At 40.5% G+C, this 22500-nt stretch overlaps 1 protein-coding gene across 1 annotated transcript in view; it reads left to right on the plus strand.

The window, feature by feature from the left end:
- Positions 1-22500, plus strand: part of sez6l (seizure related 6 homolog (mouse)-like) — an 89719-nt gene that overhangs the window by 27107 nt on the left and 40112 nt on the right. Inside the window, exons 2-3 of the mRNA XM_078271354.1 lie at positions 14191-14646; positions 18021-18160. Of these exons, the coding sequence (XP_078127480.1) occupies positions 14191-14646; positions 18021-18160 (596 nt within the window). The remainder of the gene's footprint in view (positions 1-14190; positions 14647-18020; positions 18161-22500) is intronic.

Below are 22500 nucleotides of genomic sequence, written 5' to 3' on the forward strand. Positions count from 1 at the left end.
TTTTAGCGCAGTGGTTCAGGCTCAGAAAAAAACACACAAATACACTCACACAAACCCACAAAGGATCCAATCTTCATTGTTGTCAGATTTCAGCGCCGTGGAGACCCTTTTATTTGACGTGGCTTTACAACCTCAGACTTGATTGTGTTGTTGTGGAAATGAAAGTCTGCAGTCACGGAGGACTATTGAATTATGCCTCCATTTTACTCTCTTTCTCCCACTCGAACACGACCGAATAAACAGACCCACAGTCACTGTCGTTTTCCTCCTGCAGTTACCAGTTAATTTGTGAGAAGCACACACACACACACACACGCACACACACACACACACACACACGCGCCAATCACTAAACGTTGCTAACAGATGCGGTGTGCACTGCTTCGGCAGGGTTGCTGCGACTCCTCGGCGAGACCTGTATTTGCGTCTGTGTATATTAATGGAGAATGAGAAGCAGCATTGCACCTGCATACGGAGGCGAAACCGGGGAAACACAATGAGAGACTTTAATGAAATTCCTGGCATCTAATATTCACAGCTTCAATCATTCATCCGATAGCAATCCATATCAACAGAATGTATTTCTCATTCGCTTCTGCCACATTTCATTTCCTGCGGAGTCACAGAATTCAAACCGGGCAAACATAATGGTCCCAAAAGTCCCAGACACGTGACACTTGATACGACAAGTGGATGGTTTAAAATGTCACATAGATGGAAAAGAGGCATTTGTGGATGTGGTCAGCGACACTTAAGTCCACATTAAGCCAGGCAGACACTGAATGGACTATGGTCGTTTTCACACCTGTAGTTTGTTTGCTTTGGTCCGAATCAGCTGATGAATTTGTAAACTTGGAGCGATTTCCCCTTGGTTTGGTTGGGTTGATCTCCGAGTGCGAATGAACGGACTCCATAGGAGGAAATGTCATTCTTATATGAGGCTCCTTTTTCAGCTACAAGGTCAATATTGTTTTTCACTGACGACAAAACAACGAATAATCCGTGCATTTATATGGAACTAAGCTTTAGGAGCTTTCCATCTTTACTCTCCTCCCTGTTACGTCGCATTCGGAGATCGACTCTTTTTGACTGGCGAGATGGCGGCGAGCGGAAAAACCTACTGCTAAAGTGAGTCGTTCACAATCTTTCTTTTTAGTAAACTCTGTGTATACAATGTTCTTAATGCTGGAGTTCATGTGTAGAGCCCTGGTGATACTTGGAGCAAAGGTTCATGTTGTGTCAAGCCTTCTTAGTGTTTTAAAGTGCTCATATTCTGCTCATTTTCAGGTTCATAATTGTATTTAGAGGTTGTATCAGAATAGGTTTACATGGTTTAATTTTCAAAAAACATATTTTTGTTGTACTGCACATTGCTGCAGCTCCTCTTTTCACCCTGTGTTCAGGTCTCTGTTTTAGCTACAGAGTGAGACCTCTCACTGCTGGAACATCTTTGTTGGCAGTCGCACATGCTCAGTAGCTAGGTAAGGACTACATGCTCAGTAGCTAGGTAAGGACTACATGCTCAGTAGCTAGGTAAGGACTACATGCTCAGTAGCTAGGTAAGGACTACATGCTCAGTAGCTAGGTATGGACTACATTGTGTCACGATTGTGGGTTTCTGTTGCAGTTTTTCCTGTTTTATTTTGTAGTCTCTCTCTCTCTATCCCCTGTTATGTCTTGTTTAACTTCCTGTCTTCTGCTTTCCCGCCTTTCTGATTGTCTGCCCCGCCCTGATGTATATCACCTGTTCCTGAGCAGGTATAGTCGGATAGTCTCTGTGCTGTCATCCCCTGCGTCGCTTCTTCCTGGTAGTTTTTTCCCTTTTCGTGTCTTCTGGGTTTTTCTATTGGTTTTTGGATTTTGGTTTATCTTCTTTTGTGCCTGCCTGCCTTCCTCAGGACACCTTATGTTGTAAGTCTTTTGTTTAATAAAATTCCTCTACTCTGCATTTTTTGGATCCAAGCCACGCATTCCTGACACAGGGTGTTCAACGCACCCACGTTTCAGTTTAAAAAAAAAGTTGTTGTTACGTTTTGTCGGCCATGTTCTACCGCCGTTTGCCTAAGGCCCGGTCTTTTTGACACACCTCCAGCTTGAAACAAGCATCTCCAAAACCGCCTCCTCGCGCACACATGTGACTTGAGGTTAAATCAGCAACCAACCACTCCCCCTTCATGTCACATCAGTCTGACCCTGCCCACTAATAATATCATACACTTACACAATTTAAGTATATATCATATTTTAAGTATATCATCATGATATTGGGGAGTGGTGGCGGAGAGGTTAAAGAAGCAAGCTTAGGACCTGGATGTTGCCAGTTCAATCCCAAGACCAACATGATAAAATCTGGGTGGGGAACAGCACCACCACTGAGCAAGGCCCTTAACCTCCAACCACTCCAGTGGAGCTGCTCAGTGGCCAGCAGGTCAGACTGTGGTTGTACTGGGCAGCTTCCAGGTATGAATGTGGAACTGGGTGAATGTGACAGGTCATCGTTGCAATTGAGAATTTGTTTTCAATTGACTTACCTGGATAAATAAAGGTTTAAAAATATTATTTACGAGACACAGCGTGGTTTTTAATGATATTTTTAGGGGGGGGGGGGGGGCAAACCTCAGATGGGGTAGGTCCTGACCCGGTTTTAAGCCTATGACTGTTTGTGGAATTTGTTTTTGGTAGAAGAATGGAACGAAAAAACACTCAGTACACATGTCAGAAACTCAATGTAGAATCCTTTACATAAGTTATGCAGTCAATGTTTTGGCACGTTGTACCTTCAGGATAAAACTATGAAGGAGGAAACACATTGATCTCTGGAACTGAAAATAAAAAAGATTGCATGAGAGTTATGAGTGTGCAGCATTGCCCTCCTTTCTATAATATCTGTTCCATCAATCCTCCGAACATGCTCTAGCAATAAGACTTGTTGTTGTCGTGGCTGTCACCACATATTGGGCTTTTTGGAGACTCTCAGAGTCAATAAAACTCTCGACTGATGTCCTGAAAAAAGGCACAACTGCGAGTTATGAAACCCTTTTCGAGGACCAGCAAGTGGTCGCTTTTAATCCCTGCTTGATGATCGAGAGGTCACACAGGTTTGGCTGCGTACCCCGGGGGATCCCTGCACAACTTATCCCATGGTCCTTTGAAACAGCAGACATCAAGGCTCCGCCAAACAGAAAGGCGCATCTTCAGAGTACCTACGGCCCCCTTGGGGTTCACTGACCTTTCACGTCTGCAGCTGCAGATACTTTTGGCCCGTTTGTACAAAACAGCCAAAACGTACAAACTGTCATTCTCATTCAAGTTTCTACAGTGACATCCACGATGCATTGTGAATCGGTTCAAAAAAGGATATAAATGTGTAAAGATTACAAACAGTTGAGATAAAAAGCTAAAAAAACAATCAGTTGCAGATGCAGTTTTTTAACGGCCTAGGGCGTAATCTACTTTGGATTACACTTGTTTGACTTCAGACGTCACTACGTCTTCATAGTTTATTTATCTGAAGAGATTTCTTTTGAAGAAAATTTCTAACTGAAGAGAAGACAAGATTCGTGAACTTTGGCAAGGGCCGACGCCGAAATCGTCAGACAGATTCAAGAAACGGCAAGAGACTCGGTTGTTTATGTCCAAATTACAAACCGGCTATGTGACTGCTGTGTAATATGAAAATGTATTGTAGCATGTACTGGACTACTTAACATGACCAGTGTTTTAGCCTAAAACCACAATCTTTTTTTTCCAATTTCAACTAGTCGTATTGGTATCTAAACTAAACTGTCATCGCCGCAGGACGGTCACCTTTTTGTCGGCTGAACTCAACGGCAACGGTAGCTTAAATGACCGTGACGTCACGGTGCTCTGGAGCCGGCTCACAGTCCCGTTGTGTCAGCTAAACTCAAGCTGCAAAGGCCGCTGAAGTTGATGTAAAAGAGGAAAGCAGGCAGTGGACCAAACCAACACATCAACACATTTTTATCAAGTTTCTACAGTAACACCCACGATGCATTGTGAATCGGTTAAAAAAAAGGATATAAATGTGTAAAGATTACAACCAGTTGAGATGAAAAAACAATCGCAATGCAGTTTTTTAGCGGCCTGGGGCGTAATCTACACTACAGACGTCACTACGTCTTCGTAGTTTATTTATCTGAAGAGATTTTCTTTTTCTATTTATTTAGTTATTTTGAAGTGGGATTTGTTTTAAAACATATTTTTTGATTTATTTTTGTGTTATGTTAGACCAAATACAATTTCAGTTGTGCTTTTGATAAGAGGACACATCTGTTGTTTTGCACAGTTTATAGAAATAAAGGGATATTTTTCAGTCATTTGTCTGCAGCTTATTGTGCGAAAATTGTATTGTGAACCTGAAATCGTGGCAGTTGCGTGGATTATTTTGTCTTTACACACCAGAAACGTGTCTGACGCGGCGCTGCTGCTAGCCTTATCTGTATGTTTCCCATTGATAAATATATACTGATCTGATTACAGCAAAGACAACGTCGGCAGTATTGACGGTAAAATAGGCTGCAGAATATTTAGTTCTGTATTGACAGGTGCAATATTAGAAAATAATTTTTTTTTTTTATTACATTTATATCCTAGAGACTTTTCAAATATCAACATGTCATTTATTAATATGTATTTGTGTCAAAATGACATATAAACATCTTTTCCTATTCTATTTTGCCTGGAAACGCTTCCAACACTTTTGTTTGTCACGTGAAAAATAGGCGTCGGTCCTATTTCTAGCATACACGCATTTTCGGCACGGCTCGAGCCGCGCCTGAGACGTGCATTTCACGCAGGCAGTGTGTAAGTTCTAACCTGTTAACATGGGAGCCGAAATATAAACGGACACGCCACGCAGCTTACTTTTTCAACAATGTAACTGTATTCTAAATACCAACTATTTAAATTGTAACTGTAACGGAATACAGTTACTCATAATTTGTATTCTGAATACGTAACGCCGGTACATGTACTCCGTTACTCCCCAACACTGAAGATAGGAAAGAGTCATGACATTATTTACAACAATGGTGTTTTAATTGTGTTTCAATTGGTTCTTGTTTTGTGAGTTGAACTTTCCTACATAAGCTCTGTCATTTCATAAAACCGCTGCTTTTTAGCAAACGTAACTCAAACGGGAGGAAAAAGTACATTTGTTGGGGACTATTTTTAATTTCTGTCACTTTTTCAAGCTTTTTATTGGAGGCAGTGCCTACCGGTGTCGACCCGTTACGTATCAAACTCACAATAAAACCAGTAAAAGAGAATCGTTTGTTCATTATCGGCCAGCAGCAGCAGACAGTGTGCTGTTAGCAGAGGTATTTAATTTAGTAAGGGCAGAGCAGATGGCCGTCTCCCTGGAGCCGTCTGGTTCTGCTCAAGGTTTATTTCCGGTAAAGTGGAGTTTTTCCTCCCCCCCCCCCCCCCCCACCCCCCGTTGCTCATGGGGGAAATGTGGGTCTCTGTAAATGAGTATGGTCTAGACTGCTCTATATGAAATGTGTCTTCGGTTTGGGATTTGATAAAATTGACTTGACTTGACACAGCTGCATCTAAATGCACCGAAGTGATATTTGCATGAACGTTGAGCCTGAAAACTGACGTTAGCAGTGCACTATTCCCTGATTAATGTTTTTTCGCTCGTTCAACAATAAGGGTCATATTTTTAAGTCAGATCAAAAAGGAGACTTGCTAATGTGAGTTATTGTTGAGAGTCGTGTTGTATAGCTGCTGTGTGGCTCAGTGTGACCGTCAGACACTTAGTGTGGAAATCGGGCCAGTAGTTTGCTGACAGACAAACAAACTGACAAATATTTGGCAAGTTCATAATACATTATACAGTGTGTATCTCTTATAAAATCTCTTATAAAGCAGCAATTACAACCTATATTTATGTTTATAGTGATGTGGCCCTGGTAGTCATGACAGGAGCAAAGCAGGAAGTAAGGTGAGGAAGTATAACAGCGCCAAATTTCTGCGTAAAGAGGCAAACAAACAGGACTTTCACCCAGGATGGTTCATGTCCCGTTTAAAAACAAAATTAAATGGCGAGTTTTTTCCAACTTAAAGCTTTAGTGCGTAACTTTCTGATATTAATGAACGTCCGTTACATTCAAGCCATTGCCAAATGAGTTGCTACAAAGCTAATTAAGACTATCAGCTCCACACAGCTCTCTCTGGATTTCTCAGTATGACTATGTTCAGAAGATTGTGGCGTCCGGTGACTTTCCCACGCAGAAACTCGAGTGAAGATAATGACCTCTTCTGAAGAGTCCATCATGTGTTTTTAATCCTCCGTGTCTCCTTGGCTACTAGCAACTGCGTGAGGGGGGCTGGGGGCGGTGCACAATAACAGAAGGCTTGTATCATGTGGATGCGCTGACAGTTTTGTTGTCATTACTTAGAATTCCTCATGGGGGCGACAGAAACTACGCACTATAAGCTTTAACGATACGTCACGTTCAGCATCACGTAACCTTCAGGAAGTGAAGTAACATCTGATTTTAAACCAAACCACCATCTTTTTCTAAACTTAACTAAGTAGTTTTGGTGCCTAAACATAACCAAACTGCAATCATTTCACAACATTAACGACGTGTTTAAAACCGCGACCGTTACATTCTCTGGTTTAGATATGAGTACGTATTTCCTGACACCGCTAGGGGTGCTAATTTATAAAACGGGGTTAGGGTTAGTATTAGAGGGTAGGAACAAACGACCCATATTGTCGTATGGTTTGGAGGACTGGTTGGCTGATTCACAGCTTTAACCGTATTTTAAGTACCTCTCATTTAGGTGGTTTATTTCCTTGTTTCATTCTCGTCATTATCTTTTTATTACTCATTTTTCAGTCTTATTCATGCACTGTTCTGTGTGCCAAGGCTCTTGTCTGACATCGCTTTCAGAAAGCTGAACGCTCCATCAAACTACAGCTGTCACAACAGCGAACGTCACGGCGAATTCCCATCAAACAAACCTAAAAAATACCACAAGTCTGTCACCCCTCATCAACGTATCTATTGTCTTCTCCAGCAGAAACTAAACGGAGCACATTCATCTTGTGCTTTAATGGACCTGACAACATCTGGGCTTTAATTATTCATCTGATGAGTGAACCGAATTATTCAGGTAGCAGCACAGATATGAAAGCTGTCAGCACATTTTTTCGATACATGACAGAAAATGTATTATACAAAATATGTTAAACGGAAAGACTGTGGACTTATTTCCGTAGGTTAGATATTTGGGTTCAGTGGATCAAACCACTTACACTGTAGAGCTCATTATAGTCCTGCTTATTCCACCCCAATCTATCTGTATTCATGTGTCTCCACTCATAACACGTCATTGTTTCGATGGTGTAAAGTGACACAGCGACCTTCTTGAAGTAAATAAGGTAATTGGGATGAAAACAAAAAAAGGCACACTGAATGCAAATGTGTACACACACACACACACACACACACACACACACACACACACACACACACACACTGGAGACTAATTAAGGACAAAGGACTGTCATCTAATGGCTCCAAATGCTTTCTATAAAATTCTGTCAGCACAATAAAGATAACAAAACCCTAGATGTGCTGCTCGGGCAGCAAAACTGTCTTATTTAATCTGAAAGGGTCGCTGTGTTTCTAACCCATTCTGTTTTCCAATCTCAAATGTTTTCTTTCTTTACACTTGGTTTTAAGATGCATTGTGGGCGATGGGATCACAAGTGGACAGCGCTAAATACAAGTACAAACGACCAACAAGACGAATTGTGATCTGACTAGGGATGTCACGAGACCCGGTACTTTGGTACCAAGTCGGTACCAAAATTCTGAAAACATGACGGTACTCGTTTTTCTACAGTCTGTAGGTAGTGGGGGATGCAAATCTTCGCCTACAAGTGTTCTAGTCTGCAGCTAATTGCTGGAGAAGAAGAACGCCCATTAAAGAGCAGCAGGCAGGGAGGAAACTGAAGATGGCCCGATACCATTTTTTGCTTCCCAATACCGATTCTGATACCTGAACTTGCGTATCGGCCGATACCAGTGTGTCATATATTTTATTATGTTTTAACAACTGTATACTACTATCCCTGTATAGATGATATGATGTATAACAGCTGTATACTACTATCCCTGTATAGATGATATGATGTATAACAGCTGTATACTACTATCCCTGTATGGATGATATGATGTATAACAGCTGTATACTACTATCCCTGTATAGATGATATGATGTATAACAGCTGTATACTACTATCTCTGTATGGATGATATGATGTATAACAGCTGTATACTACTATCCCTGTATGGATGATATGATGTATAACAGCTGTATACTACTATCCCTGTATGGATGATATGATGTATAACAGCTGTATACTACTATCCCTGTATGGATGATATGATGTATAACAGCTGTATACTACTATCCCTGTATGGATGATATGATGTATAACAGCTGTATACTACTATCCCTGTATGGATGATATGATGTATAACAGCTGTATACTACTATCCCTGTATGGATGTGATATTATTTCTATCTTTGTTGTCAGTCTGGCTCAGGTTAAACTCTTTGTGAAACATGAACGCCCCAGAACGTTCTTTTATTCTCCAGTTTGACAGTCAGTTATAACGGAAAAAGAACATAAATAAACTACTTTAACGTAGATTTCCTTTAGGGCTTTATTACGTGGTATCGGATTGGTGCATGAACTCCAGTACTTCCCGATACCGATACCAGCGTTTTAGGCAGTATCGGAGCTGATACCGATACTGGTATCGGTATCGGCAGCGACTCGCTCGTATGTGTTCTGAATGATTCTGAATGGCAGATTCTACGCTTACGAGAATACTTTGATTAGTTGGTGAGCACATACTTTGAAAGAACAAAGGTTTTTTTTTTGCTAAGAATCAACTCAAAAAATTATACAGTGTAGGTTTAACAAAATGTTTAAAACCACAACTGCTACGTTCTCAGGTTTCGAAATAAGGACATATTAGAGGGTAGGAATTAACAGTATATCATTGTATGGTTTGGCGTCTTTTTAGTACTAAATTCCCTCCGCTGAAGCTTCACAATATCTAAACAAGCAGAGTCAGGCGATGGTTGTCTGCTGGGTTTGTGACCCTTGTCACATCACACATATCGATTAGATCCATCGTTGATATAGAAATATCGATAAGTGCCGCTTTAAAAGAGGCCAGGACTCTCTCAGCTCTGTGTTTTGCGATTGATGCTGCCATAAAGCTGTGTTTCACTTGATTGAGAAACAATGTTTGACCAACCTCAAGCTGAAATGTTGGAGCATTATAATCAGAGTCATTTATTCACAGCTACAATGAAGCCTTGATTATGAGCTGAGCAAGAATTAGACGATGATATTGTGGAGTAAGAATTCAATTCCTCCCAAAGGGAACTGGAAAATGCGAGGTCTATTCACATGCCATTGTAACTAATGAACATGTCAGTTATTATAAATGATTTAATTCATTTATGCAGAGAGGACACTACGTTTGTCTGAAAATCTACAGCTCACCTGTGGCTTTGATTGGTGGTTAATAAGCTTTATGTTTTATATATTACTCTGCCAGCTGTATGGAGGGTTTAATGCTTTAATTGCTGGAAAATTTGAGATGGATGGATGGATGGATAGATAGATAGATAGATAGATAGATGGATGGATGGATAGATATATAGATGGATGGATGGATGGATAGATATATAGATGGATGGATGGATGGATGGATAGATAGATAGATAGATAGATAGATGGATAAATGGATGGATAGATAGATAGATAGATAGATAGATAAATAAAAAGATAGATAGATAGATAGATAGATAGATAGATAGATAGATAGATAGATAGATGGATAGATAGATAGATAGATAGATAGATAGATAAATAAAAAGATAGATAGATAGATAGATAGATAGATAGATAGATAGATAGATAGATAGATAGATAGATAGATAGATAGATAAATAAAAAGATAGATAGATGGATGGATGGATGGATGGATGGATAGATAGATAGATAGATAGATGGATGGATGGATGGATGGATGGATGGATAGATAGATGGATAGATAGATAGTGTTCCACTCAGGACATAATTACTTGTCACCATAATTACTATGACTTTCTTTCAAATTTAATTTTAAATGACTTCAAATATCAAAAGCAAAGTTTTTGAGTAGAGCTACATTAAGAGCAAAAGTGTGTGTGTGTGTGTGTGTGTGTGTGTGTGTGTGTGTGTGTGTGTGTGTGTGTGTGTGTGTGTGTGTGTGTCAACATCTGCTGCTGAGTGGCTGCCTAAATAATTGCAAGCTGTTGAAAGCTGAAAGAGTTTCTTGATAGCGGCGGTTTTGACACATTGAGCGGTAATGCAGGTATATCCAGAAATAATAATACACAACAAAAAGCTATTTATTTTCTGTCTGGAGATGAAAAACAGCCAAACATAAAGAAAGTGCTCATGTTGTTGCCAACACAGAGAGCATATTTTCCCTTGACATATTGCTTTCTTGATATAAATGACAGAAGCAGTTCTCCTTTTTTTTTCTTCTTTTTTTTTTACTTTCTTTTAGTGGACCTGACTCCTGGAACAAAATCCTTTCCTTAAAATCAACTCACTTCAACGCATTCTCATGAACAGGTTTGTACGATATCGTACAAAAATGTATACACACCAATCTGTATGATTCCTACAAAATTAGGCCGTAGTTGGGATGAGCCGACAAAAAGTGAGCGTCATGCGGCGACGACATTAAAGTTTAGACACCAAAACAACTAGTTAAAGGGTAACTACCGCTTCCTTCAACCTGGACCCTATTTTCCTGTGTTTTTGTGTGTAAGTGACTCATAGGAACAACACTCTTTGAAATTTGTGCAATATTAAGCGTGAACGCTGGTACCGACAGCTACGGATGCAATATAACCCTATGGGGCAAATGTTCAGTGTCAGTTTGGTCCACTTAAAGTGCTTTATTTTGCCACTAAAATGCTTAAATTATTATTCTATTCATCTGAAAACATTATGGAAAGCATCCTTTTTTGCTCGAGGAGTCTGTAAATGACACTGGTATGTAGATTAAAGTGGGAATGCACCATCAGGGCTTGTTGTAGGGTGTCGGACCACTGCTTTTAGTGAGGGTGGACCGAAAAGTATAGTGGGCAAGAAACGTGTGTGTGTGTGTGTGTGTGTGTGTGTGTGTGTGTGTGTGTCTGTGTCTGTGTCTGTGTGTGTCTGTGTGTGTGTGTGTCTGTATGTGTTTACATAAATGCTGCTCTGTGCTGTTTTTGAACTAAGCTGCTGGAGATGGCATTTTAGCATGCACGGCAGAGCGGTTTGCCTGTCTATGCATTTCTTCTTTTCAGTGTCTCCTTCCCCCCCTCCCTTTTCGCTCAGCTTCTGTCATGCTTAACTGCCCTGTCTCTCCACTACACCATCCCCTGTGTTTGTGTGTGTGTGTGTGTGTGTGTGTGTGTGTGTGTGTGTGTGTGTGTGTGTGTGTGTGTGTGTGTGTGTGTGTGTGTGTGCTCAGTATGTTGTGAGAAAGGTGGAGGTACTATAAGCCCGACTCTGTCTGTGCCGGTTAGATAAGCCCAGCAGGACACAACCACCCAGAGTCATGCTCCCAGGGCATTTTCGAGGATTTTTTATTTTTTTTTGTCCTGACTGTCTTGGCCAGTTGTTGTGAAACAACCCGATCATGATTGTTTCGTGGTTCGTATCCCATCATCTACTGGCTTGGTCCCTGTCAGTCAATCCTGGAAGCAGGGTTCTGTTCAACAATGTTCTAAAGGTTTAATGAGGAGGCGGCATTAAGAAGAGAGACGCTGGGCGACTGAACAGGCTGGTAAGGAAAGGAAAGCTGGCTCTGTTGTTGGCATTGAGCTGGAGTCGCTCACAGCAACTGCAGACAAACGGACCATGAGTAGGATGTTGGCGATCACGGACAATGACCGCCACCCACTACACAGCACGTTCATTAAACAGAGGAGCATGTTCAGTGGCCGACTTCTGTCACTGTCATGCTCAACAGACAGGTTGAGGAGGTCCTTTGTCCCCAGGGCCATCCAACTCTTCAATACCACACAAAGGGGGAGGGGTGAAATGGACTTTTCAGCATGAGCCTGTCGCTCTCAGCCCCTACCACCATTATATCTCTGTCTGCTGTACAGCTGACTGTCTTATAGGCTATATTAGCCCTCCTACACAATCTGGACTCTGGTCATAACATATACATCTTATAACTTATTCCCTGTTATATATTGTTCTTAACGTATATTATTTCTTTTCTTGTTTGTCAAGCCATTCTAATTCTATTAGGTTTACATTCTTGTCTTTTCATAGTCATAGTTAATATTTAATAATAAGCTATTGCACTGTTCAATCCCTGCACTGATCTCTTTTGCACTACCACCACTGCACACAGTCTACCATAGCAACTTTAACTCTTTAAATTTCTGTGAGTGATTTTTATAACTCTTACATTTCTGTGAGTGATTTTTATATATGTGAGATATATATGTGTATGTGTGTTTGTTGTGTTATGGTTGTCTAAGCTACTGGATGCCTACAATTTCCCTCGTGATGAATAAAGTATCTATCTATCGATCTATCTATCTATCTATCTGACAAACAAAGGAATCAGATATATAGTGGGGCGGCATAGCTAACCTATTGTTCATTTTGTGATAAAAGCGCTAGCTCAATATATTTAGAAGAGATCTGTATATTGGGCTACTGGAGATAAGCATTATTTTGACCATGGCAGCCATTTTCCAAAATGTGGTTACCTGCATAGAACACTTTGGCGGTATTTGCTATATCAGATCCGCTAGACATGTTGGCGTCAAAGAAGTTTGCGATGGCCCAATATCGAGTTTTGTTCCCAATGTACAGTATCTCACAAAAGTGAGTACACCCCTCACATTTTAGTAAATATTTCATTATATCTTTTAATGGGGCAACACTGAAGAAATTACACTTTGCTACAATGTAAAGTATTAAGTGTACAGCTTGTATAACAGTGTAAATGTGCTGTCCCCTCAAAATAACTCAGCACACAGCCATTAATGTCTAAACCGCTTGCAACTAAAGTGAGTACACCCCTATGTTAAATTCCCATAGAGGCAGGCAGATGTTTATTTTTAAAGACCAGTTATTTCATGGATCCAGGATACTATGATCCTGATAAAGTTCCCTTGGTCCCCACATCATCACATACCCTTCACCATACCTAGAGATTGGCATGGGGTACTTTCCATAAAATTATCTCTCAATGCAAATCAAACCAGCTATTAGGCTAACTAAAATACAACCATGCCAGTCTCTAGGTATGGTGAAGGGTATGTGATGATGTGGGGGTATGGTGAAGGGTATGTGATGATGTGGGGGTATGATGAAGGGTATGTGATGATGTGGGGGTATGGTGAAGGGTATGTGATGATGTGGGGGTATGGTGAAGGGTATGTGATGATGTGGGGGTATGGTGAAGGGTATGTGATGATGTGGGGACCAAGGGAACTTTATCAGGATCATAGTATCCTGGATCCATGAAATAACTGGCCTTTCAAAATAAAAATCTGCCTCTATGGGAATTTAACATAGGGGTGTACTCACTTTAGTTGCCAGCGGTTTAGACGTGTGCTGAGTTATTTTGAGGGGACAGCACATTTACACTGTTATACAAGCTGTACACTTAATACTTTACATTGTAGCAAAGTGTAATTTCTTCAGTGTTGTCCCATTAAAAGATATAATGAAATATTTACTAAAATGTGAGGGGTGTACTCACCTTTGTGAGATACTGTAGGCCTACGTATCTATCGACACGTGCCAATTCTGGCGCTTTTATCACAAAATGAACAATTGTCACAATTTATTGAGCTATGCCGCCCCCCACTCATTTACATTTTCTAACAATCGCTCCATTGGCTCAGATGACGTGAGAGTAGACAGATAAGGAAAAGGAACCATAGGAAAGGAGGATTGGTTCAAAGTAGATTCATGCAGATACATCTTCAGAAAGGAAAACAGTTAAGATACCAATTAAAACTTTGATGGGCTTTGTTCACAGAATGAAATCCAACAGATTCACAACACCAGTTGAAATGATTCCTCCCTTGCTTGTTTTTTTGAACTCTTTCCAGATAAAGAAGTCCCCACAGCCGCCCCATCCACCCAGCCTCCGGCGGTGACACCAGCGGGCACAAAGGAAAGTAGTGCCAAAGCCAAAAGCCAATGGGCTGGAGGTTTGCTACAGTCGGTGCTATCTCAAAAAGGACGCCTTGTCTCCCACAAAGGGGAGACCCTCCCCTCCTCTCTGCCCCAGAACCTGCTCCCTCTTCTGGGCAGAGGACTCAGCGTCAGCTCCCTCCCTGGAAGTCATTCCCTGGAGCATGAAAGCGGGGGATTACTGCGGAGCGTGAAACCCCCTGCATCAGCTGCAGTGTCAGGCCAAGGCAGCGGTCCAACTCAGTCTCTTCCCACGGACACACACTCCACGCTGCCGCACACACAGACACACACTCCTGAGTGGGACGAGAGCACCGCTGTGGGGACGCCGCTGCTGGACATGGACGCAGAGACAGGGACACCTTCGTCAGGTACTCAGTCAGCGTTTAGTTTGACGTATGCACACTTTCCTTCAGTCAATCCACATCTTACACAGTGCTGCAAAGTAACTAAGTACATTTACTCAAATGCTCTACTTAAAGGTCCCATATCATGCTTATTTTCAGGTTCATACTTGTATTTTGGGTTTCTACTAGAATATGTTTACATGCTTTAATGTTCCACAAACGCATTATATTTCTCATAATGTCTGTCTGAATATACCTGTATTCACCCTCTGTCTGAAACGCTCCATTAGATGAGAACATACTGTATGCACCTTAACTATCACTGGATTAATGTATAATAATTAGGGCTGTCAAAATAACGCGTTAATTTCGATTAATTAATCTTAGAACAAATAACGCGTTAAAAAAAATAACGCAGATTAATCCATTCCATATTGACGTTTGACCCGGAGCCGTTCTAGCCACCATTGGACTGTAAAATGAAGGAGGGAGATGAGAATGTTCTGCCTGGATCATTAATTAGAACATTTACTTGTAAAAATCTTCTTCCTGCCAACCCTGGCTACCGAAATCTGGTTCCACTGATATGTCTGCACTTCTCTCTAATGCTCTGAAACACAAACACCGCTGCACATGACGCTAGTTAACACTATACTCGACAGCAGCTAACGTTAGCCTACCGCTAGCTAGTAGCTGGATTAAACACGGTTACAATGCTGACAGCTAACGCTAAACGGTGTAAAGTTTGACTGTGTTTTACTGTAGAGGATTCAACACCGGGATGTAACAATCTGCAGCTGCCGTCGGAGAAACAACACAGACGGTGCGTTCAATGAAACTGGTAAACTACAGCCTCGTGGTGCATTTGAAGTTATTGTAAATGTCCTTTTCCCATCTGATGGTTCAACAGCAATTTACTAGTGAAATAAGTTATTGTTATACATTATTATTAAATCATTTCATTTTGACCACATGGCCTTAGCAATAAACAAGCCGTTCTTTAATGTCACCAGCTGTTGTTTAGTACCCTTTATTTTATTTTATTTTTTTACTTTCTTAAAAAGTATCGGTTCAGGCACCGTTAATTATGTATGCGATTAATTTCGATTAATTAATCACAGAGTATGTAATTAATTAGATTATATTTTTTAATCGATTGACAGCCCTAATAATAATATGTAAATTGAGACAGCTAGCTAGACTATCTGTCAACTGGTTCTTCAGCTCAAGGAAAGGAAGCTCATAGACATTGCCAAGCAATGTAAACAAGCTGTTGAGGCTGATGAAGCCATTTTGAAAAAAGTACAGCAGTTGAAAGAGATTCAAGAGCTTCTGCCAATAAATTAATTAATTACAATCATTTGCCTCATGCAGGTATTTATATTGTTATAAAGTTATAAAGTGATACAGTTCATGTTACAGTTAATTAATACCCAATCCTAGTAATTGTATAGACCACTGCAATGTTTTCTTTATGATTCATTCCTTTTGGAGGCTCTTTAATTTTATTAGAAATTACAAAAGCAAGTGGCAATTTGTAGTGAAATTGTTAACATATATTTTGTAAAAATAATTGGTTTTTCTTTTAACATGTAGCATATGGTCTCTTTTTTTGGGTGGATAACAGATCCCAAAACAAAACAAAACAAACAAAACAAATATTTCCATTTGGTTCACTACTGTTGAATGACAGTGACAGTTTAATTAATTATGGTGAATCAATGCATTAATCAAGTGTTACTCAAGGGGTATATGCTTTCATCTTTGCAATATTATTGCTCACAAAGAGCAATAATAACTGGTTAACTATGGTTAAGTGATGTTTTAGCAGCACTATTATGCATTTATCGAGTGTAAGTTAAGGTGCATGTGTTCTTAACTTTACAATAAGGCTAACAAAGATCATTACTAACTGTTTAGTTATGGTTTGGTAATGCTTCAGTATTATTATACATTAATCAAGTGACCAATTATGGTTAAGTAATGCTTACATAGCATGCACAATAATTTATATAGGTTGGGCTTTAAGTTAATGTCTACATGATGATAAAAGGAACAAGCAACCCGACTATGGAGTCTTTTCACTGATCTCACCCTCGACCAAAAGTAAGTCATAGGTTTACTTACGGTAAAATAGACACCTAAAGGCCTCTTTACAGTCGCCGCATCCGACCTGTCGCGCGCCAATGTGACGTCAAAATGACGTAGATCTCGCTGGTGTGCCAGGATTTTAAGTGCCGACCAGCTCCACTCCATCTTTTTCAGTGGCGCCCAACAAAGCGTAAACAGGAAGCATGGACGAGTTCAAGGGCAACTGGATGCCAGGACTCTCAGAGTGACTGCAAGTCTCTCTTGTAAACTTACTGCGTTAAGATGAGTTCTTTTATGGTGAATGAAAGGCTTTAGTATAAACAGTTACGGCGCTCCCATGACGTCACACTGGCGCGCGACAGGTTGGGAACGGCGAGTATACTGAACCTCTAGTTAACTGTTATTAACAGTTATTCAAGGCATTAACTAATGGTAAATAATGCATCAATTAATACCTTAGTTAACATGAACAAACATGAATATTGTTTATAAATGTTTATTAGACACATTTAATTGTAACTAATGGTTAATTAATGATTATTAATGCATTAAGTAATGCTAATTAATGTACCCTTATTGTAAAGTGTTGCCAAAAATTCTCTGATTCCAGTTTCCTGAATGTGAATATTTTCTAGTTTCTTCTCTCCTCTGTGACAGTAAACTGAATATCTTTGAGTTGGGGACAAAACAAGACATTTGAAGACGTCATCTTGGGCTTTTTGGGAAACACTGATCCACATTTTATAGACCAAACAACTAATCCATTAATTGAGAAAATAATCGTTAGTTGGAACCCCGGTGGAGTAGAAATATAAAGTAGCATAAAATGGAAACACGCAAGTAAAGTACAAATATCTGAATACTGGGCGCCCGGATAGCTCAGTTGGTAGAGCGGGCGCCCATATAGAGGTTTACTCCTCTATGCAGCGGGCCCGGGTTTGATTCCGACCTGCTGCATGTCATTCCCCCTCTCTCTTCTTCAGCTGTCCTGTCAATAAAGGCCTAAAAATCCCCAAAAAATAATCTTAAAAAAAAAATAGTGTAGTTACTCATGTTACAAAAGGGTCGGAGAATGTGATTACTTATTCAGAGTCACCGTTAAAAGCCTCGCTGCTTCTGCTGTGTAGCCTCTTTGATCCCTGTAATTTCCGTCATTAATTATACACAGTAGGGATTTCCAATGAGTTTCCAGTCGGGCTTGCATTAAAAGGGATTACAAGTCAGGGCTTAGAAGAAACAAAACAAAAACAACAATAAAAAATAAAAAAAACTGTGCGTTAATGAACTCCTCTGCTCTCTTCCTGCAGGTCTGTCGAGCTGCATGGTGAATTTCTCCGACCCGGAGGGATACATCGACTCGTCTGATGACCCCCCTCTGCCCGACGGCTCCTTCTTCCACTGTACCTACACTGTGACCGTGTACACCGGCTACGGAGTGGAGCTGCAGGTACAACTTCCGCAACACGATGCAACACAAACACCAAGCTGTTCTCTTGAGCCATTTGCACACATACGCTACGAATAGTAAAGCACAGTAATTGGCATGTATTCCACATATTTATTGCTGTCAGCACCTCATTGGCTGCTGCTGTACAAGAACGTGAAGATCCGTGTATGGAGGAGGCTGCGGTGGATGGGTGGGACATAAAACACAGGGCCTTCAAGCCGGGGAGCAGCGTTCGCTTCCTGGCGAAAACAAAAGACTTTCACCCAGGAAACGCATGCTTGTTTCTCTGGAGTGTTTTAATCCAAACCACGATCTTTTCCTAAACTTAACTAGTTGTTTTGGTGTCTTAAAGGTCCCATGGCATGAAAATGCTTATGCTTATGCTTATGAGGTTTTTTAACATTAATGTGAGTTCCCCCAGCCCGCCTATGGTCCCCCAGTGGCTAGAAATGGTGATAGGTGTAAACCTAGCCCTGGGTATCCTGCTCTGCCTTTGAGAAAATGAAAGCTCAGATGGGCCGATCTGGATCTTCCCTTTATGACATCATAAGGGGAAAGGTTACCTCCCCTTTCTCTGCTTTGCCCGCCCAGAGAATTAGGCAAGCAAAGTGGCAGTTGGTCAAGGCCATACCCCCACCCTCCACCTTGCCCCCCCCTCTCCTCCCCAATAGCATTTAAAGCTACAGACACAGAAATGGCACATCCTAAGGAAAGCTCATTGTGGGACTGGCTCTAGTGGCTGTTATTCTGCACCAAGGCTGAATTTCGGGAAAGAGACTTCAGATACAGTATTAGGGGACCACTAAGGTCTATATAAAAGAGACTTTAGATACAGTATTAGGGGACCACTAAGGCCTATATAAAAGAGACTTCAGATACAGTATTAGGGGACCACTAAGGTCTCTATAAAAGAGACTTCAGATACAGTATTAGGGGACCACTAAGGTCTATATAAAAGAGACTACAGATACAGTATTAGCGGACCACTAAGGTCTATATAAAAGAGACTTCAGATACAGTATTAGGGGACCACTAAGGCCTATATAAAAGAGACTACAGATACAGTATTAGCGGACCACTAAGGTCTATATAAAAGAGACTACAGATACAGTATTAGCGGACCACTAAGGTCTATATAAAAGAGACTTCAGATACAGTATTAGGGGACCACTAAGGTCTATATAAAAGCATCCAAAAAGCAGCATGTCATGGGACCTTTAACTTATCTATCGTTGCCACATGATGCTCACTTTTTCTCGGCTAAACTCAACTGCCCTGGTTCGTCATCTCGTGAAGCTCTGTCTAATCTAATCTAATTTCGTCTAATTAGCTCTCCCTTATTTCGTAGGGAACATAACTGCTTACTTTTTCTCGGCTGAACTCAACTGCAATGGCCTCTGAAAGGACCGGCATCTCTCAGTCCCCTTGGCTCACAGTCAACTTTTCTTGGCTAAATTCAACTTGCAACTGCAGCTGATAAGACGGAGCTCTGTAGCCGGCGTCACGTGACCAGCCGGCAGTCGCCTACTTTTGTAGACTATCTAGTCCACAGCGCTGCAGAGGAGGGTCTGGCTAGTCCACACAGCATTCTGGGATGGGAGAAAAACATGCTCTGATTTATTGGCATTTCCTTAAACCAATCACGATTTTATGTTGCAGTGCACAGACACACACACACACACACACACACACACACACACACACACACACACACACACACACACACACACACACACACACACTCTGCAGTTAAAGCATCCCTCTCTGCTAGCTGAGTCACTGGTTATCATGCTGGACATCATGTTGCAGTAAGGTGTGTTTATGTCTGATCTCAGGTTGAACTCTGCCTCCTCCTGGCAGCTGCCTGTACTGCTGTCTGTTATACTGATGTTTCTCTTCTTCCCTTGAATAATAACTATTTTAAAAGAGATTAAAAAAAAAAAAAGATGTTTTATTTACATGTGAACTAGTTTTGTCTTTGTCTCTTTCTGCCCTTTCAGTTGTCAGTCTGGTCGAACCATTGCGCAGCATTTTGTTCTCCATGTACAAAAACTGAATAACATCCATTTGTAAAGAGGCCTTTCTACAAGCTCTCTACAAGCAACAAAGAGCATTCAGACAGGGGAAATAATGAACTCTTTTTTTCTTTACTGTTACTAACTTTATAATCATGCCACTCGACATAACTACAAACTCAGGCCTCCTATCTGTCAAACATCTCAACTTCAGTTTGGTTTAAATCAGGGATATGGCAAGTTTTACCATCAGATGTTTTTCAAAGCTAACACTTATGCTTATGTACAATTTAAGAAAGCTGTTAAAGGTTTGTTTTTCTCTGTGCAATGTTATCCCTATGGCAGTGGTGTAGTCTAGCGCACCAATTCAAATGTCTGGTTGTCACCCTTGATCCAACTCTCAGCTTTAAAAAAACATATCAAAAAGCTGAAATTTAATTTATCAAACTACAGAAACATTAGAAATTCCCTTACTGTTGAGGCATCAAGTACATACCTATACACAATGATTATTCCACATTTTTTATATTGTATTTCAAGTTGGTCTCAGGCATGTAAAACAGCCCTAAGGCCACTTGGATCATTCTATAAAAGTGCCCTCAAGATCCATGACAAAAAGCCACGTCATTACCATCACAGTATATTCGCACGTGCTAAATCTTGAAAATGTTATATTTTACTCAAATGTTTGCTTACATTTTAAAAATAATTCATAATGCTTCTGCTCCTCCTCTGAAAAGATGTGTTACACTCTGCTCTAGTTTTAGCTCTAGATGGGGTGGGATAGAGGACAATAATGTCTGTAGATTTTTAGGACTTTATGTATCTGTATTATATACTGTAAATACTTTGTCTGTATTTTATTGCGCCATCTACCTGCCCAGGGACTACGGGCGGAAACTAGCAATTTGCTACAACCTGGCACAAGACATCTATAAATGTCTTCTGTGCACTGTCCCTGTTAAAATAAATAAATTACAATTACGTGATACGCAGGCATAAGCCATATACCCACTAAAGGTCAATAATTTCCATATACCCACTTACAAAAGCACAAGGATACATTTGGGCATAAATTGACCCCATCTGTGTTGCGAGTCACCTAGGAACAACAACACAGTAGCTTGCACAGTGCAAACAAGTAGATATGAAATGAAAGCCAACTCAAACTACACTCTCATTATTTTCGTAAGCCTGTCCCTGAAGCTACTGTAGCTTTGGGTGGCACTATAGCAGACGCTTACGTTACAGAAACTACAGAACTAGACTACACCACTGCCCTATGGGATGTCTTGCAAACAACCCATGTAACTCCTAATATAATTTAACCTTTCATATTTATTCTGTTGATTTGATATTGTATGTAATTTTAGTTTTGGCTTTTTTCCCCCCTCTGTCTTCTCTTTTCTGTTATTATCAGTATTTTAGTTTCTTTCTATTTTCATTGGAGTATGCATTTATGAGTGGACAGATTAAGCCCCTCTGAGGGTTTTTTGCATCTCTCCATCACATCTTTTATTAAATATGTGTATATTAATCTGTAGTGTTTGTATTAGGGCTGTCAAAAAATAACGCAGATTAATCCATTCCATATTGACGTTTGACCCGGAGCTGTTCTAGCCACCACTGGACTGTAAAATGAAGGAGGGAGATGAGAATGTTCTGCCTGGATCATTAATTGGAACATTTACTTGTAAAAATCTTCTTCCTGCCAACCCTGGCTACCGAAATCTGGTTCCACTGATATGTCTGCTCTTCTCTCTGATGCTCTGAAACACAAACACCGCTACACATGACGCTAGTTAACACTATATAACAGCAGCTAACGTTAGCCTACCGCTAGCTAGTAGCTGGATTAAACACGGTTAAAATGCTGACAGCTAACGCTAAACGGTGTAAAGTGTGACTGTTTTACTGTAGAGGATTCAACACCGGGATGTAACAATCTGCAGCTGCCGTCGGAGAAACAACACAGACGGTGCGTTCAATGAAACTGGTAAACTACAGCCTCGTGGTGCATTTGAAGTTATTGTAAATGTCCTTTTCCCATCTGGTGGTTGTTTTTGTCGTTCAACAGCAATTTACTACTGAAATAAGTTATTGTTATTGTTATACATTATTATTAAATCATTCACTTTTGACCATATGGCCTTAGCAATAAACAAGCCGTTTTTTAATGTCACCGACTGTTGTTTACTACCCTTTTTTTTTCTTTTCTTTTTTTATCGGTTCAGGCACCGTTAATTATGTATGCAATTAATTAATCACAGCGTATGTAATTAATTAGATTACATTTTTTAATCAATTGACAGCCCTAATTTGTAT

Source organism: Sander vitreus, chromosome 16, assembly GCF_031162955.1.
Source record: "Sander vitreus isolate 19-12246 chromosome 16, sanVit1, whole genome shotgun sequence".
Taxonomy (NCBI): domain Eukaryota; kingdom Metazoa; phylum Chordata; class Actinopteri; order Perciformes; family Percidae; genus Sander; species Sander vitreus.